This window comes from Kogia breviceps, chromosome 3 (genome assembly GCF_026419965.1).
Source record: "Kogia breviceps isolate mKogBre1 chromosome 3, mKogBre1 haplotype 1, whole genome shotgun sequence".
NCBI lineage: Eukaryota > Metazoa > Chordata > Mammalia > Artiodactyla > Physeteridae > Kogia > Kogia breviceps.
The window spans coordinates 12790436-12805256 of NC_081312.1; the positions used below are offsets into that span (position 1 = coordinate 12790436).

The window sequence follows — 14821 nt, forward strand, 5'->3', positions numbered from 1 at the left end:
TATATAAATACCACATCTTATTGCCTTTATGGGGAGAATTTAATAATTTCTATTATTCTTACCATCATTGCTCCACACTTATGGAATTTGAAAGCTAGAAGTATCCTTAAAGATCTTATCGGAATTAGAAAACTGCGGCCCAAGGAGGTTAAGTGTCTTATCCTAGGCCACCAGTTTATTGGCTGAACCACAATTAGGGTTCAACAATTCCAGCATTGGTACTGTGCCTTTCCCCCGATACAGACACCATTATCTTCATGGCCTAACATGGGGGTCGTCTATAGGGATGGAGCATTCTGGAGGTGGGCAGTGCATAATCCAGCATCCTTGTCCCTGTTCTCTCCAGGGTTTTTAGTTTAAATGAGGTAACACTGTAAAACTAATGACTGTGACATGGATAAAGGTAAGTAACATAGAGTAGGTATAAATATTGTACAATGAATAGACTCCACTGCATATTTTATAAGTTTATGTTATGTATGTAGGTGAAGGTACAGGGTTCAGGGGAAAAGCTTTATATTTAGAGCACAGGAGGAGTCAGTATCTTATTTAATCCTTAAAACAACCTTAGAAGTTATTATTATTCCTATTTTACAGGTGAAGAAAAGGAGGTAGAGAGGTTTAGAAACTTGCAAATATCACATTGTTACTAACAGGCAGGACCTGGACTCAAAATCCAACACCCACATCCTTGACCACTATGATAATGTATCTCAACCTTTTGTGATTTGCAACCTCCCATCAGGAATTTTCTTAAATTGTATCACCATTTGTGCATGGCATATGATTAAGTGATTATAAATTAAGGTATTTATTTATTACTGTGATGGTTTTGCATCAATTTGGCTAGACTATGGTACCCAGTTATTCAGTCAAACACTAATCTAGGTGTTGCTGTGAGGGTATTTTGTAGAGTGATTAACATCTACAATTAGTTTTTAAGTAAAAGAGATTATCCTCAGTAACCTGGGTGAGCCTCATTCAAATCAGTGCAAAGGCCTTAACACCAAAACTGAGGTTTCCCTGAGGAAGAAATTCTGTGGATTGCAGTGTCAGCTTCTGCCCAAGAGTTTCCAGCCTGCTGCTGACCTGCCCTACATACCTCCAGACTTGCCTAGCCAGATCCCACTACCGTATAAACAAATTCCTCGAAATCTCTTTCTCTCTGTACATGTATCCTACTGGTTGTTTCTCTGGTAGTACCCTAATACAACTCAACTGTTATTTAAGATTATATTAAAAAGTTCATTTAAACATAATTATTAATATTAGTTGTATATATAATTTAAAATCTTTTTGCCATTTAATAAACCCTGTTTACCTTAAAAAGATACTATAAAGTATGTTTGGTTTTTTTTCCCACAAATTACTTCGTTTGGTTTGGGGATCGAATAAGTAATAACATGTGAATACATTTAAAGATGTCTGTGTCAAAAGCAGACATAATTGCTGTCATGCCCATATGCTTGAAATTATTGCACCTTACTTTATAGAAAAAAACAAAGTGCTCTGTTTTTATAATTTTCCAGGTTTTTTTTGGTAAATGGTGAAACCCTCAGGCTGTTCTTTGCAAGCACTTCTTTGTATTTGACACGGTAGGGAAGGAAGGTTCCAACTTCTGACTTTAAAACTGATACTCCCACATCCTGTGAAACCGCTTTGCCCTGGTCATTCCGTCAAGGCCTCTGTCTGAATAGATGGGTATAACTCAAAATGCTGTACATTGCAGGTTTGGTGAGATTTCTGATAATATTAAGCACGTGAACCTGCCAAAATGGTAGCCAGTAGCCACATGTGGGTAATGATGCCAAAAACTCAGCCTTTGTGCACTGGTGCTGAATCCAATCTCAGAGACAGAGTTTTGGGTGAAGTAGAAAAGGATAGCTTTTTTTTTTTTTTGCCAGGCAAAAGGGGACACAGTAGGCTCCTGCCCTCGAAAACTGTGTGTCCCAACCCGGGAGGATTTGGTGAGGAGTTTTATAGCAATGGTTCAAAGGTGGGGTTGCTGATAAGATTAGGGTGTGTGCAGGAACTGCACTCCTTTCATCTGGTCTCAGGTAATCTCTTGATGAGCTTTTCTGGTTCGTTTAATCTGGCCTCAGGTGGTCTTCTGTGGAATGAAGAATCCTGACATCTTCCATTTGTTAGGGGTTTTAGTTCTATAAAGAGCTGTTATTGTTATGTGCATCCCTTGAAGAACCAGGGTCCTGCCCCAAGGCTGCACTATTGTTTCTTGGCTGTTCTTGTTTCTTTATCCCCTCCCTTCTCTGATTAGCAACTGTTTGAATCTGCCCTTTGGGACTCAGGGAAGATCACAGAAGCTGGGGTCTGTTCCTTACAAACTAGGAACGGGGGACACAGAAAGGCTTCTGTGCCCAGGAGCCCCATAGGGTCCTGCTCGGTTTCAGTACTAAGGCCTGGAAACCTGGAAATGTGGCTAGTGGGACTGAGGAACTGAATTTTAAACCTTACTTAATTTTAATTAAAGTTTAAAAATACTCGATTTATTTTTTGGAAAAAAGGTAAGTATATTTCAAGTAACTTTAGTACGTGAATCTACTTTTTCAACTGTAAATTTAGTGAAACCTAAATACACATCAGGTATTTCCAATGAAAATTCAGCATCCAAACAAATTTACACTAAAGGTAAAATACACATCACATTTTGAACTTAGTATGAAAAAAAGTAATTCAAAATATCTCATTCATTTTATATTGAAGCTATCACATTAAACTGTCGACTGAAGTAAAGAGGCAAAATGTAAAAGCTGTGAGTTAAGTTCTGTTCTGGGACCTTACTGAGGGCTATAGCCTAGGAGACAGCCTCTCGGATAGCTCTGAGGAACTGCTCCATAGAGGTCAGGGAGGAGCCAGGAATATATACGAACTTTTTTGCTGTGAAAAAAACATTTGTAGTCAAACATGAAAAGGTTACTGCTAATCACAAAGAACAGACATCTCAATGATTTTAGTGCTCTTCTACGTTTGGGAAGATGTTAGAATCTCGGGGTCACTGAAATTTTTCCGTAGCTATGTTTATTTTTCCAGGGGCCAGTGTATCCAAAGCACAGAATGCTTCCTGTTTTTCTCCTTCCTGAATTCCCCTCAGGGTGCACTGTCGTGAGCCACTGCAGTGGCTAATGGCCCGAATCTTGTATAAGTGGCACGGCAGGCAACATTTTTTTCTTAACACAACCAAATACATTATAAAAACAAATTTCAGCAGTTTCTTCTAACATTTTAAAGAAGCGGCTATCATAAATGTAAAATTACATACGCAGCTCACATGTTATTTCCAGTGGCCAGCAATGATCTAGCCACCCAAATGGTGGCTATCATTTGTGTGATAGGAATGGGAACGACATTCCTTTGTGAAGATTAACAGTGCTTAACAGTGAACGTTGAGAATTACTCATCCTGATTATACAGTACCCCGTTTGTTTTTGTAAGCCCCTCAAGTTCTTTTTGCAACATGAAGAGCTAGAAAATAACAATTCTGGAGGAACAGAGGTAGCAGCTATTTTAAGGAGAGGTTTTAGACTCGTCACTTCAGGCTTGGTCCCATGCCCAGAAAGAGAAAACTGTGCCGAGTTTCTAGACTCCCATCTCGGTGCGTGCCCTATGGCAGCTCCCAGGACCTGCGGCTGACCTCGCTGCGCAAACCTGCGGTCTTTCCCGAATACTTCTCAATTTCTTCCTAAAGGAGAAAGGCCTGAGTCTGCGAGGCTCCGGCGACACCGACCTCCGCGCTCCGGGTGCCCAGTCCAGCCCCAAAGGCGGCTCGAACAGCACACTCAAGGAGGCGGGCGCGCCGCAGCAAAGCCCCAGGCCGAGGCCGCCAGACGCCTGCAGGGAGCGGCGGCTGGACAGCGAGCTAGGTGGCAGGCGGACCCAGAGGCGGAGACGCCAAACACCCAGCAAGCCGAGAGCAGCTCAGGTATCAGCAGGCGGAAGCGGGCTCCACTCCCCTTCCGAATCCCGAGCGGGGCTGATGACGAACACAGGGAGCGACGGACGTACACACGCCCCGCGCTCGTACGACAGTACGTGCAAGGAGCGCGAGGGAGCCTCGGTCCGTCACCGGTGCGACCAGCGTTCCGCCTCCTCCACTCCCTGCGCTCCCGCCACCTCGGCAACCCGACGCCCGCCTACCGCCTCCGTCCGAGGCCTCCGCCGCTGCGAGGCTCGCGGCTTCCCTCCTGTCTCTTTAAATGGTGGGGCCAACGGGCCGCCCCTGCAGCTGCTGCCGGGGTGGCCCCGCGCGCCGTTATTGAGGGGCGAACCAAGATGGCGGCCGCTTTGGCTCTGTGAGGAAGACGGAAGAGGCGGCGGCAGCGGCGGAGGGAAAGGGACTCCTAGTAGCCAAGAGCGCTCGTGCGCCAGGGGGCTCTCGGAGTCTCCCGCGTAGTGGTGGCAGCTGCAGCAGGACCAGGCGCCGGTCGGCTTGGGACATTTGAAGCAGGGGAACGGAGCGCAGTCCCCGGCTGCGGTGGCAGGGCCAGGTATAAGGAAGGAAAACATGGCGGCGGCGGCCTGAGGAGGCGGCGGCGCGGGAAGCAGCTTCACGGAGATCATGACGGAGGCGGGAGCAGGGCAGTGAACGGCGCCGCGAGTTCCTAGCGCGGCGGGGCGGGAGGCTGCGAAGCGCTGCGCGGCCCCCTCGGGGCGGCCGGGCTTGCCGGGCCTGGACAATAGCGCCGAGGAGCCGGAGGCGAGGAAAGGCGGGGGCCAGAGCTTGGGCCCGGCGGCGGGCCATGCGGGCGGCAGCGCGGCCTCGGGGAGGCCAGCGGCGGCAGTGAGGCCGGGGAGCCCTCCGCTCGTGGGCGTTCTCTTCGCCTCGGCTCCCGCCTTCCTCGGACCCCCTCCCTGGGCGACTCCGGCGGGGCCTTTGCCCCGGCCCCCGAGCGGCACGATGACCGACACCCGGCGGCGGGTGAAGGTTTACACGCTCAACGAGGACCGGCAGTGGGACGACCGGGGCACCGGGCATGTGTCGTCCGGCTACGTGGAGCGGCTGAAGGGCATGTCCCTGCTTGTCAGGGCTGAGAGCGACGGTGAGTGAATCCCTCGCGGCGGGACCCTCGCCTCGCCCGCTCCCCTGGGCCACCTGCCCGGCCCTGTGGGGCTAGCGGTCCTCTACCTGAGGGGACGGAGGCGGCGGCTGGGGCCGCGGCGGCGGCCGCCTTGGGGGAGGACGGGCCCCCGGCCCCCCTGTCCTCCCGGAGCTGCCCGGGGAGCGCTCCAAGTGATTCTTTCTCTGAGTGCCCCGTTGCACTTGTGCGGGCACGGGCGGAGCCAGGCGCGTCTGAGCGGTGCCGCCGGGGCGTGTGCAGAGGTCGGGGGCCTGGGAGCGGGAGCCCGGACCGTGCAGTTCCTGTACACAAGAGTGACCTTGAGAAAGCTACTGATCAAACCGATCTCCTGCCTTAGTTCACGCGTCTCAGGCATGAAACTTTTCTCGGAGCTGAGAAAGTTCTTAGCTGTTTCACTTTTGGGAGCATAAACATTTTGTTGTGCTTTTTTTCTTCTTCTTATTTTTTTTAAACGTATCATTGTTGCATCTTTCCTATCCTGTTGCAGGTTGGCAACCCTGGGTCTGGATCTGGCAACTCTGCCCTCGGCAGAGGAAGTGCTTCTTTGCCGTGGGAAGAGATTTGTGTTCCCGCAGCGTTAGTTGTCTTTTTCATTAGAAATGCAGAACTTTGTGGGTAGTTTCACTGGGTAAACGCCGTGCAAGTTTGGAATCATTTTATCCGATTGCCTAAATGTATATTCATAATTTGGTTCAGCTGACAGGTGGGGAGAAGTTGGCAGGAACCTTTAAAACCTTTCGAATCTGCCCTAGTGATGCATATGTTTCACATATTTTGAAACAGCCCTTCAAGGTTCAAAGACCAAGTTGATTGAAGATAATAAGTGTCACATTTTTAAAGACTTAACTCCGTTTAGGGATTGCCACTTCCTCCGGTGTCATACCATGAATTTCCCTTAAAGAAAATGTTTACATCAGGTAAAACTTTTTTCAAAATAGTTCCTTATGAATTTGAAAATCTGCCTTGTAATGATAGCCTATAATTTTATGGTAGCTAACTGTCAGAGTTTATTACGATTGTAGGTCTGTATCTAAATTATTACAAACTCATTTCAAGGACTTTTAATTAGACTTCCTACCCAGAACTCCAATTCCACGGAAAACAAATAAGACTCACCATTCTGTAATTGAAGACTGTAGGGACATTGCTTTTCAATTTGAATTGAAAGAAAAATGGTAACTTGGAGCATATTGCCCATAGATTACTTTATAAGCCTCCCCAAAATAACTTTAAAACTGGAGAAAAATTATTTTTCCTTGGAGGCATTTAAAGAGTTTTGAACACATTGGGTAAATTTTTCTGAGGCCTGTATTATTTGTCTCTTAAAATACAAGTTTGAATGTGAAGTGTTAGTGTACTTTTCTGTATGACTATCATACAGTAACCAACTATTCGAACTTCTGTGTTTTTGCTTGTTTGGAAAACTTTTTACATAGTGAGTTGGAAAGTATAGGCTTTACAGGTAAAGTTAATCATGTATAGATTTGAGATGAATTCTTTGAAACCTCATAATAATTTGAAATAAGACATACCTTCACATCGTGTGTTTAATTGGACTCATTATACAAAGTCCTTTGTTTAAAGTATTTTTAAGCATTAAGTCTTAATGTCATATTGTCATAGGGAATCATACTCTTCTAACGCAATAATATAGGAATCTGGGTTTTGTCCATTTTTATCTAACAGGGAAAGAGCTGAAATAAACTGACTGTGCCCTTGTTAAATTTATAAGTTGTTAGGAAAACTAAATCCAAAGAGTAGGCTTAGAAAATTCCAGGATACTTGTGACATACTTTGTAAATAATCTTTAATTTGATGATTTATGGGGTTTTTTTTTCCTAACAGGAAAACTCCAAATAAGAATAATAGTCAAAATTTATTGAGTGTCTACTGTGTGCCAGAGATTCTTCACTTGTATCCTCTCGTGACCTCTTGGTGTAGGTACTGTTATTAGCCATATTTATAGATCAGGAAACTGAGGCTCAAAGAAGCTAAATAACTTAAGATCACATAGCTAGGTTAAAAAGCAAGGAAGATCAGTGTTCAAACTGAGGTGGGGGAGAGGTGTCAGGGATTGAATAAGACTTCTAGTCTATGACTTGAAACTAGTATTATCAATTATTTAATTACCATTATTAACTGTTTACAGTGTGTTTTAAACCCCCATATTATTGTCTACTTGCATTTGCTGCTTTATACTTAGATTCAAGGTTCATTTCAAAGAAAATGAAAACAATTTTTAGCCTAAAGATATTTAAAATTATAGTTTATCTCCAAGCCACATGTGGGAGTTTTGTATTGGCTGCTAGCTTGCATTATCCATTATTGTGTGCTTCCGTCATTTTCCATTATAGGATAATTGAGAATTTTCTTTTTATTGTGATGAGCAAAATGGAAAGTTGTTTGTGGTTTTCCATAAAATGAGTCATTTATCTTGTTAGAGGAGTATATACACTTATCTGAAAATTAGGAAGGAAATTTCTGAATGGAAGTACTTGTGTCTTCCATGTTATAGGGCACATTTGTCTGGGTAAGTATGCCCTTCCCCTGTGGAACTGAGTGGTTGGCAAATCTGTACCTCTCCTAGCCTTGGAGGAGAGATGTCCCACTAAGTTACTGAGCCCATTTTCTGGATTGCATCCTTATTCAGTAGGTTCTTACTGGCAGATATGTTGTAAGAACATATCCTTTTTTTTTTTTTTTTTTTTTTTTTTAATAAATGATGATGTTCGGGGTAGGAGTTTATTAATTATTTTTGCTGTGTTGGGTCTTCGTTTCTGTCCGAGGGCTTTCTCTAGCTGTGGCAAGCGGGGACCACTCTTCATTGTGGTGCGCAGGCCTCTCACTGTCGCGGCCTCTCCTGTTGCAGAGCACAGGCTCCAGATGCGCAGGCTCAGTAGTTGTGGCTCAGGGGCTCAGCCGCTCTGCGGCATGTGGGATCCTCCCAGACCAGGGCTCAAACCCGTGTCCCCTGCATTAGCAGGCAGACTCTCAACCACTGCACCACCAGGGAAGCCCTGAACATATCCTATTTTAAAAATGAAGGTAGATTACCTCATTACCTCATAGCCATTTACCTGCCAAGTTCCATCTTCCAATAAAGATTACTTAGTATTGTTTTTTTTCTTCTCCCAGTTTATGCTGTACCTGTTACCTTGCTGAAGTGAGGGTAATGATGTCATCCTTTACTTACTCTCTCACTTTATGTTCAAATCATTCTACTTTTTTTCTCCATTATTATTTTTACCACCTTCACCTGCCAATTTTAGAATTGATAAAGATACTGGAATTTCTCCACACACTGAAGGATGTCTTTGAACATAAAATCATGTCTATACTCTTTATTCTGGATTACTTTGCCAGTCATCAAGAATAGTGTTCTTATATTTGGTTTTCCCCTTAAGTTTTATAAAATATTTTTTACATTTCATAATGGTTTTAATTCTGACTTGTCTAGTCAAAGTTAAAAAGATTTCATTTTCACTTATTTGAGGCATGAAGAAATGAGACATGGGAAAATGTTTTGTTCAAGGTAGTGCTGCTAGCTAATGGTAAAAACTGGAATCCTGTGCTGCTTCCTCTTGATAGAACTTGGTTGTAGGTAGATCTGCCTCTACTCCTACTACAAATAGAAAAGGAGGTCAACAGTTTGGGTAGGAGAGTCTGTTTTGTTTTGTTTTGGCTGTGGTGGTGAGAAATGAACAGAGACAGCATCAGCATTTTTTATGTTAAACTTATAAATCAGTAAATAGTATATAATCTTGCATACAGTAAGCACTCCAAATTTAGCTACCAAAAAGAACCCAGTGTTAGTACTGGGAGAATTATTTCACTTTGAAAAGTTGATTTAAATGTGCTTTTTTTCCCCTCTTGTGTAGACCTACTTCGTGGAAAATTAATAGGCTTAGGATAACCAAACCCTTATTTTTCATCTGTTGCATGTGATAACTTTTGAAAGTTTGAGGACCATTGGCTACATTGGGTATAACTGATGGGGCTGGAGTGTAGTGAAGGCTTGACACAGGGGTGGGACCTTTTAACATAATGCTACCAAGTTTTTTTTTTTTTTCCCAGGCCTTCATTTTAGGTTTTAAATGCCATGTGTAATCTGTGGTCCACAAAATTGGGAGGGAGGGACCTGGAACACAGACCCGCTATAGGTTTGAAACATACACTAGTCTATCTAAATGAGATTTTGGACTTCCATTAATTCATTTTGATGGTGTTTTCTTCCTACTAAGGAAGCATAGTACCTAAGCTCTTGCCCTTAGCTTTGACCATTGATAATGTCAATATACTGGAAAAGCCAGTATATTGCCAGTAAGGTTGAACTGCTTACTTAAGAGCAGCAGACCTGGAAGCTCTTCATTCTGAAATCCTTAAGTATTTATCCAGATCTGAACTAAGGTCAGGATCTAAGTTTCTTAACCCCAAACCAGATACTCCCATATTACCTGAATCTGATTGGTTGGTAGTGAAAATAAAGCCATAAAATTATAGAAACTATAATATATCATTTCTCCAGTGAAGGGAATTGATATCTTCTGAACAAGTGAATTTTCCAGCTAAATTAAACTGTGTAACTAGATTTAAAAATCTCAACAATTTTCATGGAATATTTCCTAAATACTATATATTAGAAGGTTTTTCTTAGGCAGTCTAATGAGCCTTTGTTGGTTAGCCTTTTATTTGTAATGTGTTTCTGGATCATTGTTATCAGTACTAATTTTTCTACCATTCAAGATTATAGTGATGCCAGGGAAATGATATTCTGATCATGCTGTTAAAAAAAAGGTATTGAGTGCTGGTTATGTGTTAGGTTCTGAGGTAGGCACTTTAATTATTTTTATTATTTTTTTCTAACCATAAGTCTTGGTGCATTGATTCTTTGATTGGATAGTTCTGGGGTCTTTTTTTTCCTGTACACAGCTAGAAATCTAGATTTTTTTTTTTTTTCAATGTAAAATCTTTCCATTGTAAAAGATTTGCATGAATTTAGTGTATGAGTATGTGTGTTAGAACTAGGGATCAAACAAGCTGTCTGCTGGCTGGATCTATACTACAGGCAGTAGTTTTAAGTTCTCTGATTTAAACTCTTCAGATGAGACTTCATTCTGCATGTACTAACTACCCTCCCCCTATCCCTGGAGGTGTTTGCTTTGTTTTGATAGGGGTGTATTGGGGGTTTGCAGCAGGATACTAGAAAAGTTCAAGAGGAACCAAGATGTGAAGTAGGGAGGGAACGTTTTTAATGACCTAATTGTTTATACTCATAATTGTAGTGTTTGTTTTATTGTCACTTTTTCTTGCTGTCTATGACAGCTTTACCTGTAGTTGTCTTGGTGGTGTTATGAGTGGCATTTCCCCTTCTTTACCATTGTCCCACCATTTCCTGAGTGTACAGATCTCCTTTTTATCAGTATATTTGGGGCCTCTATTTGTGTCAGTATATACAGACCTATCTCATTTAAAACTAGCATAGTATTCCACTGTATATATTGAATTCACACAGTACAGTGTTGGTGGCATAGAGTAACATTTCTCAAATTTTTTCCCTCAGGATACCTTAATAGTACTAAAATTGAGGATCCCTAATAGCTTTTATTTATGTTTAAATGAAAAATACCTATAGATATTTACCATATTAGAAATTAAAATAAGACTTTAAAAATCTTTTCTAAAGCAAGAATTCAGTGACAAGAATGTCACTGTTTTACATTTTTACAAATCTCTTTATAATGTCTGGTTCAGATTTTTTTTAAGTGTTCTTTTCTGCTTCTGCATTCAATCTGTTGCACTATCAGTGTAGACACTGAGAAAAATAAGAATGAAAATTGCAAATAATCTCAGTAATATTATGAAAATAGTTTTGATTTTTCTAGGCCTCTTGAGATCCCCACACTCTCCACCTGGCTCATATACATTGTTTCTAGATTTTTTTTTTGCCTTTACAAACACTGCTAATGACATCTGTATTCATATACTTGGCACCTGTATGAGGGTGTAGGATAATTTCCTAGGATTGCTGGACCAAAGAGTAGTATGTGTTTAGAAGCTTTGTAGATAAAGGTAAATGACCCTGCAAAATGGTTTTGCTGATGTTCAGTTTTGGTAATAGTAAATGAGAATTAAGGACCCTCTTTATTTTTTGAAGACATATATGTGCAAATATGGCCTTGCACGCCTGTCAGAATCTTTGGGATGGACTCTGACACGCATTTGCTGTGCAGGAGTATTCTTTAGTTCACCTGAGTGTGGCTGATTTTGCTAGTGGTCTGAATGATAGATTCTGCAATGATAAACTGAATTACATGTATTGATGCATTCCCCTTAGCTACATCAATCTCTCGATTTTTGTGTTTCCATATTTCCTTCCCAGTCATTCAGGTGGGAAGTGGGAAGGCCTTTCTCACTTGATGTTGGGGTTTGCTGTGTAGGCTTGTCTTTCTCTTGTATGTGTGAGTGTCTTTCTCAGATGTGTGAGGAGATGGTGTCATGATGGGGGGCGGGGGTGAAATGAATTCCTCTTGGAGGATAAAGGCATCTATTTCATTGGATAGGATGAATGTGTTTCTCAAATAAATTGGTAAATTGGGGTGGGGGGCTGTTTTACGTATGTGTTTCAGTTACTAAGATATGCTGGATCTACCCATTATCAAAAGCATTGTGTTCCCCTTAATGAGAACTTTAACTCCCTTGATGTCATTTAAGATCTCCTATTAAGGAACATTTTCCTCATTTCTCCCCTTGTTATCTCTGCTACCATGATAAATGCCTTACACCTACAGCTGAATTCTACATCCCCTTCCATACCCACTTACTACTGGGATGGAACTACTGTTCCCAGTACTGTAGCTGTAGCAATTGATAACAAATAAACTTGTTGGGGGGAAGGATTGTGTAGATGCATATTAACACTCAGCTGGATCTTTTTCAGTTGATTGGATAAGTAAGTGCTTATAACTTTATTCAGTAGAAACTAGGAGATGGGAGTGGGGAACCTAATAGATGGACTAGGAGTAAAACTAGAAATGTGTCTTTTCATTATTATCTTACTTAGCCCCCCCAGTTAAAAGGCTGTTTCCCATATTCCAGCCTCTATAGCCTAGTGACATCTTAGGGAACATGGTATTTGGGGACCAGAGCTGGACTTCCTAAAGTTATATCTTAGACTAAAACCATTGGATATGGCTGAAATGGTTTCAGGAGAGATGCTTCCCTCTGACATCTTGAATGGCCCAGGAAAAAGAAAAACTTACCAGAAGCTTCTAGTATGTGCTTATTCTTGCTTTAGCCAGCACTTTGGCAGGGAACACTTCATACTTTGAATTTGTGATTGATTTTTCCTTTCTAGTCATCCTAACACTGTAACACTACCGAGAGAGTTTTGAAACAAAGGCAAAAAAAAAAAAAGCAAAAAAACTTGTACTCAAAAAATAATAGTTGGTGTTGGTGTTTTGTTTTAGCAGTTGCCAAGTCAGGTGTGTGTGGTTTTTTGTGTGTTTTTTAAAAATTACTTATTTTTGGCTGTGTTGGGTCTTCGTTGCAGTGTGCGTGCTTCTCATTGCTGTGGCTTCTCTTGTTGCAGAGCACGAGCTCTAGAGCGCAGGCTCAGTAGTTCTGGCGCACGGGCTTAGTTGCTCTGAGGCATGTGGGATCTTTCCGGGCCAGGGATTGAACCTGTGTCACCTGCATTGGCAGGCAGATTCTTAACCACTGCGCCACCAGGGAAGTCCCAGGTGTGTGTTTCATGAAATCACAACTTGAAGTGATAGCTCCTGCCTCTATGCCATGTGTCATTTTACCCCTTCTCTTAAACTTAAAAAAAAAAAAAAGAAAAAAAAAAACTTTTGAAGTATAATACATCAAAAAGGTACACAAATCATATAAGTATTCAGCCTGATGAATTTTTCACAAAATAACCAGCACAAAGACGAAGAAACAACATAACCAGCACTCTGGAAGCCTACTTCATGTCTCCAGTCACTATCTCTCCCTTTCCCCTCAACAACCTAACTTCTAACACCATAGATTAATTTTTGCCACTTTTTGAACTTCATGTAAATGGACTTATGGTATATACTTTTGTCTGAGGCTTCTTTCATTTATGTTTGTAAGATTTATATACATTTTTGCATTTACATATATTTGGTTCATGCATTAACATTGCTGTATGATATTGTATGAATATTTACACTTTAGCTTTTTTTTTTTAACAGAATTCATATGCCATCTCATTCAAAGTGTGTAGTTCAGTATTTTCTAGTATATTCACAGGGTTATGCAACCATCACCACAATGAGAGACCATTCTGTCCTCTAAAAGAAATCGTGTACCCATTAGCAATCACTACCCATTTGTTCCCCCTTCCTCGCAGTCCTAAACAGCCACTAATCTACAAATCCTCTAAATTTGCCAATTCTGGACAATTCATATAAATGCAGTCCTAAAATATTTGGTCCTTTGTAACTGGCTTCTTTAACTTATGTTTTCAAGGTTCATCTGTTATAGCATGGATCAGAACTTCATATCTTTGTATAGCTGAATAGTATTTGATTTTATTTACCCATTCATCAGTTTTTGGACATTTGGATTGTTTCCACTTTTTTGCTGTTATGAATAATGCTGCTATGAATGTATGTGTACACAGATTTGTGTGGGCAGATGTTTTCGTTTCTCTTGTATGTATCTAGGAGTGGAATTGCCCTTAACTCACTCTTTTTGAGGAACTGCCAAATTTTTCCAAAGTGGATGCCTTTTTATATACCTACAAGAAAAATGTATGAGGGTTCCAATTTCTCCACATGGTTGCTAGCTCTTGTCATTGTCTGTCTTTGATTATAGGCTTCCTACCTGGTGTAAAATGGTTATCTTTTTGTGGTTTTGATTCGCATTTCCTTAATGACTAAAGACTTTGAGCTTTTTTTCATGTTTATTGTCCATTTGTATATCTTCTTTAGAGAAATATCTATTCGGATCCATTGCCCCCCTTTTTTTTTAACACGTTTATTGGAGTATAATTGCTTTACAATGGTATGTTAGTTTCTTCTTTACAACAAAGTGAATCAGTTACGCATATACATATGTTCCCTTATCTCTTCCCTGTTGCGTCTGCCTCCCTCCCACCCTCCCTATCCCACCCCTCTAGGTGGTCACAAACCAACTAGCTGATCTCCCTGTGCCATGCGGCTGCTTCCCACTAGCTATCCACCCTACATTTGGTAGTGTATATATGTCCATGCCACTCTTTCACTTTGTCCCAGCTTCCCCCTCCCCATATCCTCAAGTCCATGTTCTAGTAGGTCTGTGTTTGATTCCCATCCTACCCCTAGTCTCTTCATGACATTTTTTTTAGTAGATTCCATATGTATGTGTTAGCGTACAGAATTTGTTTTTCTTCTTCAGACTTACTTCACTCTGTATGACAGACTCCAAGTCCATCCACCTCACTACAAATAACTCAGTTTCATTTCTTTTTATGGCTGAGTGATATTCCCTTGTATATATGTGCCACATCTTCTTTATCCATTCATCTGTTGATGGACAACTAGGTTGCTTCCATGTCCTGGCTGTTGTAAATAGAGCTGCAATGAACATTTTGGTACATGACTCTTTTTGAATTATGGTTTTCTCAGGGTATATGGCCAGTAGTGGGATTGCTGGGTCGTATGGTAGTTCTATTTGTAGTTTATTAAGGAACCTCCATACTGTTCTCCATAGTGGCAGTC

The 14821-nt window shown here is 41.6% G+C and overlaps 1 protein-coding gene across 3 annotated transcripts in view; it reads left to right on the forward strand.

Annotated features, from left to right (window-relative positions):
• Nucleotides 1-4620: 4620 nt before the first annotated feature.
• The window catches only part of PPP4R3A (protein phosphatase 4 regulatory subunit 3A), a 41972-nt gene continuing 31771 nt past the window's right edge, over nucleotides 4621-14821 (forward strand). The window contains exon 1 of one of the 3 annotated variants that reach the window (XM_059059319.2): nucleotides 4621-5054. In XM_059059319.2, coding sequence (XP_058915302.1) covers nucleotides 4913-5054 — 142 coding nt within the window. In that variant the 5' untranslated portion in view covers nucleotides 4621-4912. The remainder of the gene's footprint in view (nucleotides 5055-14821) is intronic. The other 2 variants (XM_059059320.2, XM_067027890.1) reach the window with 2 other exon arrangements.